At 39.2% G+C, this 21,567-nt stretch overlaps 1 protein-coding gene across 1 annotated transcript in view; it reads left to right on the forward strand.

Annotated features, from left to right (window-relative positions):
- The window catches only part of ROS1 (ROS proto-oncogene 1, receptor tyrosine kinase), a 91,772-nt gene that overhangs the window by 34,943 nt on the left and 35,262 nt on the right, over positions 1–21,567 (forward strand). Inside the window, exons 18-30 of the mRNA XM_054022878.1 lie at positions 1,910–2,010; positions 5,723–5,937; positions 6,268–6,431; positions 6,904–7,066; positions 8,345–8,607; positions 9,432–9,495; positions 10,503–10,705; positions 11,472–11,683; positions 12,246–12,535; positions 13,563–13,739; positions 15,221–15,438; positions 16,558–16,702; positions 19,945–20,177. Coding sequence (XP_053878853.1) covers positions 1,910–2,010; positions 5,723–5,937; positions 6,268–6,431; positions 6,904–7,066; positions 8,345–8,607; positions 9,432–9,495; positions 10,503–10,705; positions 11,472–11,683; positions 12,246–12,535; positions 13,563–13,739; positions 15,221–15,438; positions 16,558–16,702; positions 19,945–20,177 — 2,448 coding nt within the window. The remainder of the gene's footprint in view (positions 1–1,909; positions 2,011–5,722; positions 5,938–6,267; positions 6,432–6,903; positions 7,067–8,344; positions 8,608–9,431; positions 9,496–10,502; positions 10,706–11,471; positions 11,684–12,245; positions 12,536–13,562; positions 13,740–15,220; positions 15,439–16,557; positions 16,703–19,944; positions 20,178–21,567) is intronic.

Raw genomic sequence — 21,567 nt, forward strand, 5'->3', positions numbered from 1 at the left:
TAAACATTGATTAGTTAATCTTTACAATATGCTTGTGCGGTCAGTAAATTATAAAGGAGCAGCAAAGCATGCTGCATGCAGTATGTGCCAGAACCCTGCTGAGTACTGCCTCATGACATATAGTAAATCAAGGGTTATTTCAAGAGGCTAAATTTATGTTGCATCTTATGATATAGAGTTACATTGCAGGATAACAACTATACATCATGTTCAGAGATTAATGTCTGTCACACCATGGAAAAAATCTGTCTATTTTTGTAGCACATGAAAGGGGAGGTGTTAAATTACTGCATGACCCCTGAATATGAATAGTATACATTTTTCTTTGCTTTAATGTAAGTATTAATGGAGGGAGATGGACAAGCCTGAATTGGTGGAAGAAGGTAGTTGTGGTAAAGAGAAGGGGAGGGGAAAAGAGGAGCCCAAAATGGCTAAGGAACATAGATGTGGGACTGGGGCGCTCATGAGAGACAGGAAGACAAAATTTGATGTAGAATATGTCAGTGAGAGCAGGTAAGAGGAATAATGTATATACTCCAAATCTGACTACACACTCTCTCATACCAAAAGTATTTTTTACAAAGGAAATCTACAAGAGCAATAATTCAAACTTTGATTTTCTGACATGCAATATCAACAGGAATGTGATGGGAATTGCATAAGAGTATGCAATATGACATTTCTTTTTCTTTTCCTAATGCCAACATCTTTTGTATCTGATTAGTGAAGAGTAAAAGAATGGATGCTCCATTCACATCCATAATTAAATCTTAACTTTAAAAAATGACATAGACCTATTGCTTGACAAGAGAGTAGAGGTTGGGAAATGTCGAGGCAAAATTTCAGAGTGGTGTCAACCTTATCTCTAATTTTGCACTTGCAATTTTGTGTATGCAACAACTTGCAGGCACAATTAGTTGAGGGTTCACATGATAGAATTCAGCTACCTAATTTGTGGATGCAAATCTTATTTTCACTCACAAACCAGGTTAATAGATTCTTATTCCTATCGTTTGTGCACACAGTATTGCACATGCTGTTGACTGCAGGTATGAAATTATATGATTTGTTTGGAACATTTGGTCTAACTTAAAAAAAAAACAACAACTTATTTTTGTGCAGTGTAGGTGAGAGTAGGGATAAGGGGCAAGAAGAGTCCTCTAATGTTTTTTTCAGATTACTACTAAATACAAATGATGGCATGCTGCTCTAACTGAAATTTAGCTATTTTGAATGTAAAACGTAAATTTTTTTTCAACTAATTAGCATATCATTTTCCATAAATAGTGAGCTCAGACTCTGTACAAGATGCCCTTCTTTTGGTTGCCCAAAAGTGATATAGCTTATGTAAAATCAAACTGTAAAAACACAATTGGAGACTGTGAAATATTACTCTAAAGAGTGACACTGCTTTTCAGATTGGAAACCAACAAAGTGTTTTAGACAGAGGACATTAAAATGCCAGAGGTGTTTATGCAATTTTAGGTATGGAAGGTTCACTAACTAACTGATATACTGCTATAGTAATATCTGAGCTACTCAGGTGCTACAGGGATGAGCAACATAACAGATGCTTAGAAATATAATTAAACACTTTATATAAAATCCTCAGCTGCTGTGAATTGGTGTCACTCTGCTGACATCAATAGAATTATACTGATTTACACCAGCTGAGAATCTGATCATCTGTTTATTGTTCTCCCTTTTTATATTCTGTCTAATTTAGACTGAAAAGTCATTGTGATAGAGACTTGTCTTTTTTTTTTCTTTTCTGGTAAAGAGCCATTCTCTCCATGGTGCCGTATAATATAAACAACAATGATGCAACATATCTTTCAGAATTGAAGGGATTTTTTCCATGATGTATTCGTTTTGTTCACTTTACTGATTGGATTTTTCTGTCTTGTAGGTAGTTGCTTTAACCTTGGATCTCAGTGACGGCTTCCTGTACTGGCTTGTGCAAGACAGCCTGTGCCTAAATCTGTACAGAGTATCACTTTGTGGAGAGAGGTAAGGGTATCTGTGTGTGTCTCTCCTCCTCTCCCCCTCTAAAATACATTGAACAATCAGAATTCCAGTGCATCCTTTCTTCTGTGTTTCTGCTTTCTAGACTGTAAAGGCCTCAAGGCAGAAACTCTTTATTTTTTGTATATTGTACTATGCTGAACACGTTGTTGGTGCTAAATAAATAATAAACAGGAAGAATTGATGGTCACTGTAGCTAATGGATAACTCTGTGTTGTGTTACCAGGAAGTTATTCATATTTTTCATAGTGATAAAAACAGCATGGATATGGACACTTGATTTAGTTGAGGTCATACTCATCTTCATGTTGGACTTGTAATAATAGAAAATAAGTGGTTACAGTTTTCCATGTTATCTTGAATCTGGATCATTTTTAAAACCTGACATTTCTCAAATATCAAGGGCAGCAACTAATACTCCTTGCCCTGGAATCTGCAACCCTTACTCACATGAGCAATCAGTAGTCATATGGTAGTCCCTTTGACCCCCATGAATATGAGATGGGTGCATTATTCACAAATGGCAAAGCCACAAGTGAGTTCCATAGGTCACGTCAGATGAGTGTTGGTCAGTCTTTATATCACTTTACCATGCATTCTGCATGTGCCATGTATGCACAGGAAAACTACGTACAAAGGTTTTAAATGACGTTTTTGCATCCCTTTGTATGTAAAGCTTCTCTTGGGTACTGCAAGTCCAACTGTACAGGATTCAGAGTGAACCGCTAAAAATTACTTAAGTCCATTTCATGTGGAGTCTTCTGCTATCTCTAATCTACAAGCTAGGGGTGCGATCCCCTGGCTCGTCTACACCTACTCGTGCTAGCTTTCATTGAGGCATGGCTGAGCCGTGCCCAGTACAAACCCACCTGAAACCAGCGGACAAGTCCTTGGCATGGCTCAGCTGTGCTTCTGCTGCCCCTACCAGTGCTACTGCTGCCACACTGCTATTTAGACTTGTGCTAGCTCAATGACAGCTAGCACGAGTATGGGCACACGAGCAGGAGAATCACAACCCTAGCTTGTACTGTGGACATAGCCCTATATGGGATCAACTGAATTTTAAGATTGATCCCAGACTCACTGGTGGCCAGTGCACTGTGAACATCTCACAATCAAAATACATTGATTAGATTTAGTGTGAGGGGCTATACTTGCAATTCAGTTGTGAACCAGCTGCAAGGCATAAATCATGTACTTTGGTATTCCAGAGCAAAGAGAGTAGGAGTAATCAATCTTAATGGACCAAACAGCATGTATGAGCCTTTCAAATCTCTTTTGGATAGCATGTGTCAAAGCTGAAAGAGATTTCTAAGGTGGTAAAATGATGTGTTGGTAATGTATCTAATCTGTTGCCCAGAAGATAATTTGGGAGCAGAGAATACCTATAAGATTTGACATAGAAGTAGCATGATAGATCAAATCACCATACAGCTGGAAAGAAAGGTTAATAGATTTTAATAAAGAAGGGCAGATTACCCTGAAAACAATCCGCCAAATTCTACCTTGGGGTCTGATCCTGTTGCCATTGAAGCCAATGGCGTGTTTTCCATTCATTTCAGTGGGAGCAGAATTGGGCTCCTAATGGGAGCTGGAAATCCATTGTTTCACTGGAACTGTGAGGGAAGGGAGACCAATCTTCAAAATGTTCAGTTCTGCATTTAGGTTCTAAAATGAGCATAGATAGGTACTGACTGGTGCACCATCTGATGGAACGGAGCTTCTGAGTTGGGCTTCCAAGTTTGGAGACTGGGCATAGAGTTGTATTTGTCATATGGAAATAATGTGGCAGTGCATTGAAGATTTGCCAAGAAAATTATTTGTGTGGCTGCTGATTGGCTGGTTGCGGATTGCCTGTGAGTTATTTAGACATTTTAGGACTAGGTTAACTGTATTACATCAGCAAGAAAATGAAGTAGAAATTAGTGTCTAGGCTAATAAGAGCCTTTCCCAGAGGGCTAAACAAGGTCGACGAGGGACATTTACATCAAGTCTCCATTACCATTGGCCCTAACCCATGCAATGGATATGAAACTCTCTCTGTGACAGAGGAGGTTCGTACTGAGCCACTCTGCCAGGTGCACAGACAGATCTTGGCAGAAAGTTGTGGCTTGTTTGTCCTGAATGGATCACTGTATTTTTAATATTTGTTTTCTCTGGTAAGAGCGGGAGAGAGGAAGGGTTGGGAAACTGACCACTCTGCTGTGGCACCAAAAGCCATGCCTAATTCAGCAACTTTAGTTAAGCTTTCATTGCTCTTACCCTCTCTCATATATGTTTGTGGATGATGATGATCATCCTGGAGCCATCATGGCCTTCAGCTGGGAGGGGAACCTGCAGTTGGGTTTGGGGAGAATGCAGCATCTTTTGTGCCATGCCTGATATTAGAGTGGACTTCTTTCAGCTAGTGGAGACATCATCCCTTGGCTGGGCTCACTGAGTGGGCATCCGGACGGTGCTTCTGTGTGCTCTGTTGGCAGCAGTTGTACCAAGTGAGCTACTGGAAGAACCCCTTCAGCCAGCCTATAGGACAGGGGTGGGCAAACTTTTTGGCCTGAGGGCCACATCTGGGTATGGAAATTGTATGGCGGGATATGAATGCTCATGAAATTGAGGTTTGGGGTGTGGGAGGGGGTGAGGACTCTGGGGTGGGGCCAGAAATTAGGAGTTCAGGGTGTGCGAAGGGGCTCCGGACTGGGACAGGGGGTTGGTGTGTGTGTGGGGTGGGCTCCAGCTGGGGGTGCGGGCTCTGGGGTGGCGCTGGGGATGAGGGGTTGGGGATGCAGGCGGGTGCTCTGGCTGGGACCGAGGGGCTCAGAGGGCAGGAGGGGGATCAGGCAGGAGGCGGCCAGGCGGCTCTGCGCGCTGCCCCATCCGCAGGTGCCACCCCTACAGCTCCCATTGGCTGCGGTTCCTGGCCAATGGGAGCTGTGGGGGCAGCACTTGGGGCAGGGGCAGTGTGCGGAGCCCCCTGGCTGCCCCTACGCATAGGAGCTGGAGCAGGGACATGCTGCTGCTTCCAGGAGCTGTGCGGAGCCACAGAGCAGGGCAAGCCCCGGACCCTGCTCCCCAGCTGGAGCGAAAGGGCTGGATTAAAATGTCTGAAGGGCCGGATGTGGCCCCCGGGCTGTAGTTTTCCCAGTCCTGCTATAGGAGCTGATCTAACCCTCTTTAAATTGGAAGTCACTGTCTGTATATCTTACAAGGCCATTGGGGAATTCCAGTGGAATGCAGAGGCTGTGGTGCAGAAAATTAAAGGGAGAGAGCAGGACAAAAACGGTCACCTGTGGACAATGGCACACTAATCTAGGGGCCACTGTCAATCAAAGTGGGAGAATCATTTTCAGTTATACATAAAAACAGGGATATCTTTAATAAATTATAACATACTGTCTCCTTTTGAATAAATTATAATATTTTAGCATAAATATTTACTTCATTTTAAAGGTGCCATCTTATAAGAGCTGAAGAAACAAAGTATTGTGTTTGGTGCTCCAGTGATGCATCACACTAAGGAATGTTCAGTGGAGGGGTGGGGCAGGAATTGAAAGAAAACCTTTTTATTTGTTCTTATTACTTGTGTAGGGGGAAGGAGAACTTGAAGGATAAAGTTTAAGGTATCAAAGTTTATTGCATAGATCCCTTTTTCCTTACAAAGCAAGTTGTAGCTTAGGTAATTCCATATTTATTTTCACAGTTGTGGTGATGCTGTAGTCACTGAGTTTGCAGAATGGAGTTCTTCAGAAGTATCCCACAGTGCACTGCTGTATTACAGTGGACGGCTGTTCTGGATTAATGGCTACCAGTTCATTACGACACAAGAAGTCAATCAGAGCGTTAGCATCCCCTTTTCGCAACCAGCAGAGTTTGCAGCTTTTACCCTTGCTCAGAGGTCACTTAAACCTCTGCCAGGTATTTGATTTTCTGATCGACAGAACTTTAGAAATGTATCCGCTGTCAGATTGTAATTCTTGGTTATTAACATCTGAGTGGGAAAAGATGTGAATACAAATATCTTGTTAATACATTTATCAGAATAGAGATGAATAACTTGTAACTATATAAACCAGTAGAAGCAGAATCAAATGATACTGATGTGGCCTAAACAAATAAAATCATTTTATTATTACTAATATACTAATGGAACTTAATGGAACTTGTGCTCATAAATCACGTAGGCAGATTTGTAAATTCCACCCATTGCTCATAATTCTTATTTTTTTCTCATTTTCTGGACCACAGGAAACTTTTCCTTTCCACCCAAAGTGATTCCAGATTCAATTCTAGAGTCTTCCTTTAGGATTGAAGGGAATTCTTCACATTTTCACATCCTTTGGAATACTTCCACAACTGTGGAATGGGGCACTGTCTTCTACTGTGTGGAGTCCAAGGTTCTACAGACCAAGGTATTCATGAGATTCCTTCCCATTATCTGGAATTATTGCTTCTAGACAATGACAGTTATAAAAATTAGACATATAGTCTGTGTTCTTTTATGCCATATTGTGCCTTTGTTTATTTCTTTTATAGATATATGGACAGATCTTCTAACTCTTCAGAAGTTTGCTTGAATGACTTTGGTTTAACAACTAATCAGTGTAGACCACAATACATCTGTGACCACCTGAACCATAGTTATAAACTTCATTCACACTTGATTTTAGCACATTTGATAAACTATTGTTACACTTGAATCAAAGGGGCAGATCCTCAGGTGGTGCAAATGGTCACAGCTCCATAAAAGTCAGTGGAGCTATGACAATTCAAAACAAGTTTATTCTCATTTTGGTATGGGTGTTTTGGAAAATCAAAGTTAAAGATCAGGAATGTTTACAAAGTTTTTTCTGAGAGGAGAAAAATGTTTTGTGCTTATTTTAGTTTGTGGATAGCGAACGGTGCCTGCCTCCTCAGAATCTGACTGTTCCATCCTACAAAGTCGAAGGGTTGGAGCCCTATATGCAGTTTGATTTTACTGTGACTCCTTATACGTACTGGGGGGAGGGACCTACGACATCCATATCCCTTCGAGCCCCTGAAGAAGGTACCGGACTTTCAAATCTCACTCCTAATGTTTAATGGGTATAGTAAGGCCTAGTTTATTTCAGGATGTTGGGCCTTTCTTAAGAGGTGTTATGTTACTTCCAGGGGTTGAGTTGAGACGAATCACAGAGACTGCAGATACACATTCTTGAATGTCTTTGACAATCCACTGTTACATGTGCATGCACGCAGACATTTGAGCAGACAATACACGGTGATATCCACTCCCTTGCCTGTGATTTTAAAGATTGATTAACTGAAGTTTATTATGAAATGACCAGTAAAATCCTGCATATAATACTTTAGACAGTTGTTTGAGTTTTTAGAAATGGTACTCATTTTTTACTTCGTAGGTGTCTTATTTTACTCAGGTCAGGTCAAAGATGAATCAGTTAAAGGGACACTTGGCAATATAATTACTGTAGAATTAACGCATCTGAACAAAGCACAGGGAAAAACTGTTTGGTGCAATATTTCAATTTCACAGAGTTTGAAAGACTGTGGGTCAAATGCTCTGCTCTGTGTAAGGGTACATCCAGACTACCCGCCGTATCAGCTGGTAGCGATCGATTTAGCGGGGATCGATATATCGCGTCTCATTAAGATGCGATATATCATTCCCCGAACGCGCTCCCCGTTGACTCCGGAATTCCACCGGAGTGAGTGGCGGTAGTGGAGTCGAAGGGGGAGCTGCGGCCGTTGATCCCCACCATGTGGACCCCAGGTAAATCGATCTAAGATACTTCGACTTCAGCTACGCTATTCACGTAGCTGAAGTTGCGTATCTGAGCTCGATCCCCACCCAGTGTAGATCAGCCCTAAGTGATGTAAATAAGGACAGCTCCACTGACACTAGCGGAGTTCTGTTGTATAGACTAGTGCCAATTGTGTGGGTTTTTATTGATCAAGCTAAAATCAAATACACATGTGACAATGAAAAACACATAGCAGTCACAGTCATAGCTAGGGAGTTTTGGAAGTAGCTAGTGGAACTATCTTACCATTAGAACACACACTCATGCCTTCAATACCTATTTATTTAATGAAATATTCACATTTCTACCTTAAAATCAAATAGCTTTTAAAGGACAATTTTAGGCTGAAGAATGAATTGCACAAGTTGCTGTATTCAAGTCTGAATGTTTTTTTCCCTCTTTTTAGCAGCCTAGGTGCCTTAAACTAATCTGTAGAGCCCAGGCTCAGGGATAAAAGCAGGGATTATCAAACATCATATTTTAACACAAGTTCTCTGCTTTGTTTCTGTGTATTTTTAATACAGTTCCTTCAGCCCCTGAAAATCCCAGAATATATGTGTCACATGATGGTACATATGGCGGCAAAGAGAGAGCTGTAGTGGAATTTAGGTGGAATAAACCTAGGAGAGACAATGGAGCATTAACAAAGTTCAGAATTTACTATCAAATAGTAAATCAAAGTGGCACCAATGAGACTTTTACAGAATGGAATATAAGCAACATTGCACCCTCTCTGATGTCCTTTTCGCTCAAGGATATGCTTCCCAGGCTGACAGTGAGGTTTCAGGTATGGAAAATTAATCAGGTGATGATCTGGTTATTTGGTGTTATAACCATGTCGAGATGTAGTGCTTTGTTGTGCCTGTCAGTGTAATGTGGAGAGCAATACTGCTTTACCGCTCATAACTATTACGCAGGCTCGGAGTGGCCAAAGGAAAATTTCCCATTTTCCAAACCCCTGGTAGCAGCAGCAGGTTAAGTACAGATCCTACTGAGTTGTAGCTCTGAATCCTGGGCTGGCTGAGGGTCAAAGACCCAACAAAACTTAGTTCCACAGATCAAGGACAGCCCCCACCACTGAAGAAGCGTGAGGATTCAGATGATGTCTGGTACCAGCTGGCCTCTGATGACTCATGTTTAAATGTAGCATGGCATTGTGTTTTTCATTATGAGGTGAGAACTGAGACGCCCATAATGCGTGATTTGGTAATGCATTAAATTCAAAACACAAAGGGCCAGGCGAGCTGTGCTGCATCCTAGTCCAAGGATGAAGCAGCTGGGCCTGCTGGAGAATTACAACATGAAGCAGCAGGAGAAGTGCTTCCAGACCTCTTCTCTGAAATGAGAAAAGCCTGTCTCCTTTGCTTGGGGACCTAGAAGTGGTTGGTAGACACAAGATGAACTATCATTGCCCAGACCACCTTTGGAAGCCCCCCTTCACTCCAGTCCCGGATCCAGCAAAGCACTTAAACGCATGTTTAAATTTAAACATGTGAGCAGTCAGTGGAACTACTCATGTTCTTATTGTTAAGCACGTGCTTTGGTGCTTTCTGAACTGGGGCCTTAGTAGACATTGCTACTGAATATTTCTCCTGTTCCATTTATCTCCAGGTGCAAGCCTTCACATCGGCAGGTCCAGGACCGCTATCTAATATAGCAGAAGCTAACTCATCAGGTATCAATATTCAGCTACCACCTCTTGCAATCCAAATATTAATGCATGGTGGACTCAATAGTACAGGTGTTTGGTAATGAGATACGGAGCCTTTTACTACTGGTTCAAATATAGCTCAGATTGGCAGTAGCCATGGATGATTTGTGCAAACAGCCACAAATTTATATTCTCTGTATGAAGACAAATGTCACATACTGAGCCCTAGCCACTTCCCATGGTAACAAACTAGGACAATTATTTGAACTTTTCATTGGGCTGTTGTAAAAAATTCATAGCTGCAAACGAGACACTTAGCTAGTTTAATAACACATGTGTAGTGTGGGGCATTAGAACCCATGACCTGCATCAAAAATCCTAAATCTCTACCCTTTGAGTGAACAGAGATTATCCATTAGCTGTTGTTAGTATCTAGGCTTGCACTTTGTACGCAGTCCACTAAAGGATGACATAATCACAAACAACGAGCAGCTATGATGCTCCATCCGGTAAAAGGCAGTATAATACACCCATCAGCCAGCACATTATACTGTGTTGAAACTAATACAAATGTTACCTTGAATGGCACCTTTGTGTACTTGCAGCTCTCAGCTGTAAAATTTCCTGTGTTGATATAGTTATTCATTTAGTCCCAGTTCCCCTTCTGGTTGAAATTATGCAAGCAACAATTGTGTTTAAACTCCAGAGTGGTTAGGACAGTTCTCACAGTTTCGCTGGGCACTGTGAATTGGGATGCTTTTCTGAGACCTGTACTAGCTGAATCACATTCTAGGCTATCTCCTGAAGTTGTCTAGGAAATTATTGTAGAACATGGTTCTTAGGGTGGGGTGAAGGCCGTGATGCGAAACCATCCTAAAAATATGCTTACATATTTGTGGCTAGTGCAGTTTCAAACATAGTTTGTGCAGGGCCCTTGTTAATTTTTGTTTAGTACCTGACTTTATCATGATGAATGAACATTATTGTCAGAGAGTTTGGTATCAGTTGTTCTGTTTCATTTCCCCCTCCAGATTTTTTTCCAGTTCCAGCTCTCATAACTATTTCTGCCAACAAGATGGTCTTTACTGACATAGACAGAAATCAGACCATCCAGAGTCTTTCAGCAAAAGGAGATATAAAGGGTGTCTGTTACACTGCTAATGACGAGACAATGTATTATAGCCAGGAAGATTCCCTTTTTCTTCTGAATATACAGAATAATTCCAGGCTTCAGGTATTCTATTGTGTATTTCCTTGTTTGAAAGGAACATGTAAAATATGCATATTGTTGCAGTTATTTTGGAACCCGCTATGTAATGAATTAGAGCCCAATTATAGTATAAAAACTGAAAAGAGAAGCCTGACAAACAAATCACTTTTAATGGGGAAAACAGCATTAGAAATATGGCCCATTCTGCTTTAATTATTGCTAGCTTGTATGAGATGCTTAGTATAATTTGTAGACAACTGGGTTATTTGATTTCTAGTAATATGATAAAAATCGCCATCCAGTCTGGAAAAATCCATTTTATCTGTAGTTGTTAGAGCTGGTTGAAAAGTTTTTCTGTGGAAAGTTTTCCTATAGAAAATATGGCTTTGTTGAAACTGAAATTTTTTGCTGGAAAATGTCAAAACTGATTGAAAAAAATTTTTTTTTCCAACAAGAGATGTCCTGATGATAATTTTCATTTTGTATCAACATTTTGAAATAAAACTATTTTTCTTTTCAACATAAAATGGCTATTTTATTTTATTTTATTTTATTTTATTTTATGATTTAAGAAAACCAAAACAACATGTTATGTTGAAATGTTGATTTGAAATGACAACTTTTGTTTCTGTCAAAAAAGTCAAAATTTCTCATTTGATGATTTTTTGGTATTTTGACTTTTTGTTATGAAAGGAAACAGAAACTATTTTCTAAATGTCCACATTTCCTGGGGGATTAAAAATTCTACTTTCTGAACTGATGTACTAACTGTTTTCTTATTTCCCTTAAGCTTTTCAAACATGAATTTCTCCGCAATGTCACAGCTATTGCAATTGACTGGATTGCAAGACATCTCTTTGTTGCCTTGAAAACATCACAGAAAGGAACTCAAATATTTATTATGGATCTTGAACTCAAGGCAAAATCCCTTAAAATGTTGAATGTACAGTCAAGTAACAAATACTTGACTATATCATCTCTCTCAACATATCCTTTCTTGAGGTATGGTATGAAATGACTGATAGCTTTTGTTTTCAATTTAATTGAGATACAGCAATTTAAATAAATTAATAGTTTTTTAAAGCCAGAAGGGAACATTGTGATCATCTAGTGTGACCTCCTGCATAACACAGGCCATAGGAATTACTGGGTGAAACTCTGTCTCCACAACTACTGGTTGAGCTAAAGTATATCGTTTAGAAAGACATCCATTCTTGATTTAAAAACTTCAAGTGTTGGCTCTACTGACATGAAACTCCATTTATAGTGAAGCAAAATGGAAGTCGGTAGCTAAATTAAAATTTTCTGCCATCTGCACATTGTAATTCTGGCCATAGAGGACCTCTGTTTAAAGATGTTCTGTTTAAAAGCAAACAAAACAAACCCAAAAACAAATAGACAAAAAACAACAACAAAAAACTGACACCACTCTGAGGGAATTCCATTGTATTTACCCTACAATAACTTTAATGATTCTATGGCTGTATTAATTCATTAGACTGTATTTAAGGTAGGTTGCCTGGAGCAAGATTTTCTATTGTAAATGATACATTTTGTTTGATAGTCGTCTGTACTGGATGGAAGCCTTTGATTCGGGCTGCTGGATATTTTATTATGATATCGTGAATAATACCATGCACCGCATTTTGGGACACTCACCTTTAGAACATCAGACAAGAAGAAGCTACTGCAGTTGCAATGTGACGGAAACAGACCTCGGAAGAGCAATGACTGTAGCTATGTCTGACTCCAAGACATCCCATATTTTCTTTATCAAAGGAAGGGATGAAATCTGGGCCTCAGATTTAGATGGATGCCACTGCTGGAGAGTTATCAATGTTCCTAGTCTTCAAGGTGAGATCTCTCTGATGCGTTTTTTAATTCTCAGTCTGTTCCCTACTGTTCTGTCAAAGAATTTACTTTTCAGCAAAAATAATGCAATATTCATCATGGATTTTCTCCACAACATTAACCACTTTGAAGTGAAGACAGAAAAAAGAAGTCTACATCTGAATATTTAGTTATGCTTGCCATTGTAACAGAGCAGGGGAAAGAACAGTGTGGGATATTTGCAGGAATTATTGTTTCCCATTAAATCATCAGTCAGATAGACAAAGTATTGCATCAACTCCTGTTGCTTGTCAGTGGACGCCACTGTATCTACCACATTGTCACATTACGTAGAGAGGGTTTAATATTGTTGACAGAATTTGTGTGCCTCCTTCCCGCAACCAAAAAGATATGCCAGAGGGTAATACCGTCCTCAGTGTCTCCCTTCTCAGCATCAGGGGAATGGCTTGAATGTGGTGACGGTGTTCCATGCACAAAAAGTCTTATAGGATGACTCATACCCTGATAACTCCTATAATGGTAATCCAGGCTCAGTTTTCAGCCTGGTCCTAGACACTGTAGCCAAAGAGACTTGGCTAAAAATCTCCTATTACAAAAGGGTCTATGGGATGTGTAGTGTTCCTGCTGCACAGAACGGTTGCTGGTTTTTAACATCTCATCTTGGAAGTGAGGGATCATCTCCTCCTTAAGAGAGGGATTCCATTCAAGGTGAATGATAAGCCACAATTTTGTGTTCTATAATTACTGGTGTTTGTCATCATTGAATTACACTTCCTGTAATTAATCTTAACCATAATAATTGGATAAGAAGAGAAGGCATCAAATCTACAGTTTGTTAAAGAGGTAAATGTTTCACTTTTAGGAGACATGTCAGAAAATGTCAGAAGTCTCCTCCTAAAAAAGCTTTCCAAAGACTCAGATGCAAGTTAAATGCTCAACTCATTTTGACTTTCAGTGGGACTGGGTATCTAACTGCACTTTTGCCTTTATTTTTATTCTGAAACATAACTCTGTAATGTTTTTTCTACAGACATGACCATTGGTAGTTTGACTGTCGACAGACAGTTTATATACTGGAGTGTTGTAACAAAAGACCATACAGCAATTTATCAAGCAAATAAAGAAAGCAAACCCCTCTTCTTTCAGGAAAGAGCACATGAACAGGTGCAAATCTTAGCCTACAGCACAGCCATGCAGCCCTACCCAGGTAGCAGGTTTTTAAAATTTTAACATGTCTTTTTAAAATAATTTATTTGGATTGTAAATTATTCTAAAAGTGTTTATCTAAAATTTACCACCTTACTGCAGATGGATTTCAGAGGAAAATGATTTAGATACATAGGACAGTGCAATAGATTGTAATACAATGCCAGTTCTAGAAGGTAGAATGAAAGCTAAGAACTGGACGGATGTTGCATCGTGTCAGAGTGCATCATAATAATAGATGCTGCATACATTCCATGAGCATGGGATGTGAGTAGTGGAGAATACCTCTTCAAAAGAATTTGGAATCTGCAGGTCGTACGAAAAGAGGTGATTTACAATAGAACCACAGGAAACCTGTAAGTGTGGCATTCTGAAGACAGTGTGATGACTCAAAGTAGAATTGTGAGAGTTAATTAGAGAGCATGAACACTACTAGTGAGCAGAGGGATGAAAAAAGTTAGTGTGAGAAAACATCACTGCAAATGAAAATGAGACTTTGCCCTGCAGCTCTTCTTCTGCTATGACAGGCAAATTCAGTCTAATCTAGCTATAGTGCGCTCGTCACCATAGTAACTAAGGGCCAGATGTTCAAAGGTATTTAGGTGTCTGTTGGAATTATTATTTATGCAGGGTATTGCTATGACACTAATTTAACCATAAATTCCTTAATTAAATCCAAAGGCTACAATTGCTCTAAACGTGCCCAAAAAGCTAAATAATAAGTAATTTACTACATCCAAGCAGTAACAAAACATTTATAAGCATTGGATCAAGATACTTACAAAAGGGCTGACCCAGGGTGCTTAGACCCATATTGGTTGGCTCCAACTTGGTCAGGCAGGTATTAGCAATGAACCCTTGAAAGGGTTTACTTTTTTTACACCTCTTAACAAACAAGTGAAGTCATTGACAGTTATTGGACTTTAGTTAAGGCCAGATGAAGGAGTTTCTTATGTAGCCAATTATTTACTGTACCTGGTACCCAGTTAACTGTGTTATTTCTATTACTTCAGCTCAAACCTTAAATAAGATAACACAGGTATTTTGAAAGCTCACTACAACTTTAACACAACAATTCTTCTTTCTCAGGATCATATTCTCTTTGGTCAAATGCTGTGGGCCTGTTGCTCATGCTAATATCCCAACTCAATTTCATACCATAGTTCACCCAAATCTAATGTGGGCCTATATTCCTACAGCGCCTAACGATGCACCTAAATACTTTTAAAAATCTGTCCTTGAGTAACTTACAAAAAAAGAAACAAATCCTTCTCTTTGAAAAAAATTATATTTACTGTCTGCAAAAAATGAACCCAAACTATTAAATTCAGACTTTTTTCTTTATCTATTTATGAAACCAGTGAAAAGATAGTATTTACTAGTTATACTTTCTGTTGCTAAAGGCAGTAGGATCACATCTATAATCTGGAGTGTCCCTACAGCTGTTATACTTCAGAATGTTTTCTCTCCCATCCCATCTAGATAAAGGATGCCTGACTCTAGCTTCAAATGCTGAGAAACCTACTATTCTGAATATTACAAACACCAGTTTTACAGTAAGCTTACCGCCTGTCAAAACACAACTTCTGTGCACTGGCATAACCCGCCCTACTTCAACACACCTGGTGTACTATGGAAAAGTTACTAATGATGGCAGGAGCTCAGCCCGCTGTTTGTCTGGCCTACATTGTACAGTAATGGTAAGACTATTTTGGAGCAAAAACTTGCATGGCATCATTTATGAAAAGGTGATTCCATGACACTTCTAAGTATTTGATATTCCATTATGAAACCTTGTTTCCACAGACAGACACTACTATGTATTAATTTCCCACTCCATAAAACCATGCCACCTTTTCTGTATAACTCTTCTTGCCAAAAATGGTAACTTCCCTGGCTTTCTGTAACATAATTTCACACAAGAGGACTCTCTGACATTCTACTTTCTTAACATTTCCTTGCTAAAGCTCATTTGAAGGGACCCTTCAGTTTCTACTGCTCAAAAGCAGGTTGTGGATGTAATTAATCTATTTAAATAACCATTGAGACCAGTTTGATTTGGTATCTTAGTGTGCTTGCCATAGGAAGTGAGTATCCTTTTGCGCTCTCTCTCTCTCTCTCTTTTTTTATTATTATTTTTTTTTTTGCAGTTGCTATTTCTAATCCCCCTGACAGTCGCTGAACAATATGGTTTTGTAGCTGTAATTATTGCACTTAGCTCTTGGGCCAGTGCCTGCTGAAATCATGAGAAGATTTCCATTTATTTCAGTGGAGGCTGGATAAGATCCCTAGCTCACATCTTTATAATACCATGAAAATGACAAAACATTTTCTGGGCTGGAAGAAGTTCATTATCTGTGCATAAAACGATACAGTTTGATGATTCCTTGGTACTTTACATGAAAGGAGTTGCGGGTCTCAGTCACAAAAACATCATTACACTTGGCACTAATTAACTGAAATCCTTGTTGGCAATCTCAGTAGAGAGGCCAAGGATTAAAATGGCACAAAAACAGACATACCCTAGTGCATTCCTAGAAGTGACCCACCAAAATCAGGATTAAAGACATTGCTCAGTTGCAGGACCATGACATGTGTTGTGCCTAATCTGTTAGAGATGTTAACATTCTAATGCCGTCAATCTGGCATCTTTCATGATCCTTAAATTTACTTTTAGGAAAAAGTCCTGCAATGTTTTGATTTTTGTCCTATGTAATTAAATCATATGTTCCCATTTCATTGCCAGATGCTTGTTCGGACATACAGTGCTTTATTTTCTAAAAGTATTTATTGTCTGTGATTCTGCCTCTTAATTACAGGAACTTCAGGAAAATATAGCACTTATTGAAGGCCTACAGCCATTTTCAAGTTATGTGATACAAGCTGCTGTGAAAAACTATTATTCAGATTCTTCTGAGCAGCCACTTTTGGGGAAAGAGACCATTGGCACAACTCTTTATGGAGGTGAGTTTTAGGCATTACTCTGACTTTTGGGTCTAATTCTAGTTTCACTTAGGCAAATGTAACTCTGTTGACTTCAGTTAGAGTTATTTCTGAATTACATCAATGTAAGCAAGAGCAGAATAAGGCCTTTTAGCTTTAATTATTTATCATCTGCTAGAGAGTTTGGAATTGTCTGCTCAACATTTAATCCACTCAGACCTGCGCAAAAGGCTGGAGGTCTAACCATATAAATAGGGTTTCTGAGTTTTAACCAATAAACAGCGATAAAACACACCGATATAACAGCAAAAAAACAAAATTGGTGTTTATCCAATAGACACCAGAAAAACACCAGAAATGGTTACGTGGATCTAAGGGCTTGTCTACATAAAGCAGTACTGTGAGCTAAGGGGATGTAATTTCCAAAGTGCATGAACGTGGTGCACATTAATTGGTCTGTGTAGACTCTGCTGGTAAGCACTAAAGATTCTTTTGAGTGCTTTAACGTAGTGCTGTTTTAAACTGTATACTATGTGAAAGCACACTACAGAACATTACAAAGGGATTACTTATTTTGCTATATACTACTGTAATGAGTAATGCATATAATTACTCATTGTGGTATATACAAAGAAAAAGTCCTCAAAACCCCGATTTGTGGACATCTACATAAAACTAAAAAATTGCTAAAACAAAAAAACCTTGAAAAATAGGGTGACCTGATAGCAAGTGTGAAAAATCGGGACGGGGATGGGGGGTAATAGGTCCCTATATAAGAAAAAGCCCTGAATATCGGGACTGTCCCTATAAAATTGGGACATCTGGTCACCCTATTGAAAAATGAAATTAATAACTCCTGAAAAACTGAAGCCCTAAATATAAACCTGTGAAATATCTGAGTCCATAGGGAGTGATTTATTAATGCTCTGGCTTGTTGACTTCCTGAGAAGGCATAAAGCAATAGCTAAACAACTGCAGTGATTCTGTTTGACTGTGGCAGCATTTCAAAATAATTTAATGTGTGTGCAATATGAAGTCTTTTTTCCCCCCAAGAATCTAACTTCCACACTGCTGTCAGAATGTGTGTGTTTCCTGACTTTTTGTTCCTAGTTTTCTGCATGTGATTAACAGTTTTATTAAAGCTTGGAATTAAATCAGCTGCTGTCAAAGCTTCTTCGTGTTCCTAGCATATTTAACAGCACATTAGAACTCTGTGGATCCTCTCTGTCTTCCCATTGTTTCTATGTCAAAATGAGTGAAGCTTGAATCAACCTTTACATCCCTGCAAATACAGAAGAGGGGGAAAATCAAAGGAAACAGAGCTAGGAAAAATAAATGCTTTGGTCTTGCCACTGAGTGTCACTCTTACTCCACACATTTCTTAGCAGGAAATCTGTTTTCCTTATCAACACAACCCATGCAAATTTCTCTTGAATAATCTATGATCTTGTAGCCAAAACATTAGTGTACTTTAGGGAAAAATACATATAAAAATTAAGTAAACCGCAGAAGTAAATGATGATGATTTACAAAGCACATCATCCTCATTCTGATATGTATGGGACTCTACCTTGTTATAAACCTAATATTGACATTTACCTGCCTAGTTCTCCGTTTATAAAATTATTTTCCTGCTGAACCAGTATGGACATGCCATATATCAGTTCAAAGCTTATCTGTAAATGTCAGAAGAGGATTTGGTTTTTCAAAATGGTCATCTAGTAACCAACTGACATGGATAGGAAAGGAAGTGGAGGAGAACTCTATAAGCATGGCTGTAATAAACTTATTTAAAAATGTTATTGAATATTCACAGAAAAATACGTACAAGGATCACACAGCTCTAGTTACAATTCTGTGTGCATCCTTATTAATATTAAAACACCCCTATTCTATTATTTGAAATGGCTTGGAACAGATTCCATAGTGTGAAGGTATTGTTGGGAGAAATGGAATGTAATCAAAATAAGCAATATAGAAAACTCAGTATGGAAAACTTCCTAACAATTTGATCTATTGGATTATGAAACCATTTCTCAAGAGAAATGGTGAAAGCTTCATTGTTTGATAAACTTAAAACTGGGCAGAACAAAGCACTGAAAAATGTATTGTAGGAAACAATACTAGATGGACAAGAACTTGGTTAGCCTAACAATATTTTCCATTTCTAACTGTTGTGATTCCATGACTTATGAGCTGATATTTTATTTGTGTTTCTTTTACAAATTAGCTAATAGTTCATTTGAACAAAATGCAAGAATATGATGGTTTTCACTACAGAAAATATCAGTGCAGTGCATCTGCTCGATTTAAAATCTCATTGTAGGATGACTGATACATTATTAAATATTTCTCCTTATAAATGGATGGCTGTGCTTCTCTTGGCAGATCATGAACAGAGTATCATTTCATATGTTCTTAGGATATGTGCCAAAGGCCAACTCAAGATCATAAGAGGCAATGCTCTTGTACTGCTAAGAAAAATCTGTAGTGTTTCAAAGCATCTGACTTTTTTTTTTTTAAGAGAGAGAGAGATTAACACGAGATATACAGAAACTGTAACTTCTTTGATGTGGAACCTCTCAAACACAGACATCCCTAAAACCAGGCTTTCTAGATCTTGCTATCCTTTGCATGAAGCCTCATTCTAACTTTCTAGCTTTTAGATCAAGCAAAGCAAAATTAAATCAGCATTTGACTTCTGGGGTAAATATGCACACTTTATAAAATTAAAAGCTATTGAACTGTCTTTCTTCAAACTTGACTTACTCCTTATATTTCAAGAAGATCAACATAACAAGCCTACCTTTCACGTTTCTACCTTCAGACATTGTTGAATTATCAGTGTGCAAAGTTTCTGATTTCAGTATATTGGCATTTTTTTTTTCTAATGCATGCCTAGAGTAAATGCATATCTGAGATCCCAGGTAGGAGTCTAGCAAAGAGCATGAGTTCTAGGGCACCACTGCCAGGCTGGCAAAGAAGAACAGCTGTAAGTGTACCTGCTAGGACTGTGGGATAGCCAAAGACATATTAAGCACCTCAAAATATTTTTGAATCAGTGCACAGTTTTTGATGTACAAGAATGTGGATTTTGTGTGTATGATTTGTAGGGGTACAGTGTAACTATTAAAAATGGATCATATGTCACATGCTTTTGTGTATATTTAAAGCCCTTTATACTGATACTTTCTTCTTGATTTCTCTGAAAACAACCTTTGTCCCCCAAATCTACAAGATTTTTGTTTTGTTCTTTGTTTCAGTACCAGAGGCGGTTAACCTCATTGAGATACTGGTTCTGTCTGATGACACCATCAATATATCTTGGAGTGAGCCTTCACAGCCAAATGGACCCATAGACTCTCTCCGCTATCAAATTACTGTCAACTTTTTACCCCCAATTCCTGCAGCTCCTTTGAGAAAAAATGAATTTCCAAATGGATCACTTGCCTGGTCCATTAACAGCCTCAATGGTGGAACAAATAACGTATTCAAGGTATAATTATACGTGACTTTATCATATTTCTAGGCTTCTTGAGTAGACATACTTATTACCCAACAAGTGACCAAGCCTCTGTTTTGTAAAGTCAGAGAATACTTGCATTTTGTAAACATGGGTTCAGACCCCTGGCAGAGTTGTCTCAGTCCCTCAGCTTTCTGAGGAAGATAAATCAAACTTCATTCATTTCTCCTTGTGTGGGTCTTTCAGATGAGATCTTAAAAACTGAGCTCTGAGGCCTTTCTATTTTGTGTGGACACTTAAGACCCCATGCATATGTGTAATGCTTGCCTGTGATATCTTTAGCTGGTAGTTCTCTTCTTGGCACTGTCATGCAGCATGCTATGAGTTGATTAGATGGCTGCCAACCTTCCCCCCGTAAGGTAGAGTTTTTCAGTCCTATTGTATATGCAACAGTTTGGGTTCCAATGGGATAAATGGAGCTATATAAATGTATAAAGTTAGTGGGTCAAATCTTGAAGTCCCACTGCAAAACTTCCATCCTGATCCATTGAGGTCAATGGGAGACTTTCTATTAACTCCGCTGGTAGTAGGATCAGGTCTTGGCCTATTATTAGTATTATTGTTAGTATTATTAAAATATTTTTATTTAATGAAAAATGGAAAATTCCTAGTTCTCCCAAGAAGCTGTTTGGTCCAGATCTACCAAGATATTTACCAAGAACTCCAGGCTTAGGTGCCTATGTCTGGCATTTAGGCTCCTCTGAGATTCAGAAAACTTCTGCCTAATGCTGTAGGTGCTAAACTCACTTGATGCCTAAATTGTCAGGGTAAAATTATGGTTGGTGCCTGAGTTCCTGCCCCTGGCATGCACTCTGCTGCCTCACACTATTACTGAAAAATTACTTCCTTTCTCATTTTTACCTATGACGGGGTCAGGCCAGATGGCTACAGAAGAGTGATCCTATTGGGATCCAGGAAGTGGGTGGGTGGAAGCCCGCCCACTACTAAAGGATCTCCCCCCAGCCTAAGGGGAGTATCCACTCTAGGCATTTGGAAGCCTGTTTCCCGCCTAAGCCCCAGGACGATCCAGGATTGGGAGAAAGATAAGTGAAGGATAAGTGTGTGGGGCCTGATTTGGTAGGCATACTCAGAGGCTGCCTGCAGGGCTGGGTTCCTTTCAAAATCTGGTTGGTGGTGGTATTCACTTGCAGCTTTTAGCTCCTGGACAAAGCACTCACCTGGGAGATGGGAGACCTGAGTTCAATTCCCACCTCTGCCTGAGGGGGGAAAAAGGATTTGAACAGGGGTCTCCCACACATCTCAGGCAAGTGCTCTAACAGCTGAGCTACAAGATATCCTGATATAGCACTCCCTCAGTCTCGCCTGTTGACGCTCTTCCACTGTGTGTAAGTAAAGTCATTGG

Source organism: Malaclemys terrapin, chromosome 3, assembly GCF_027887155.1.
Source record: "Malaclemys terrapin pileata isolate rMalTer1 chromosome 3, rMalTer1.hap1, whole genome shotgun sequence".
Lineage (NCBI taxonomy): Eukaryota > Metazoa > Chordata > Testudines > Emydidae > Malaclemys > Malaclemys terrapin.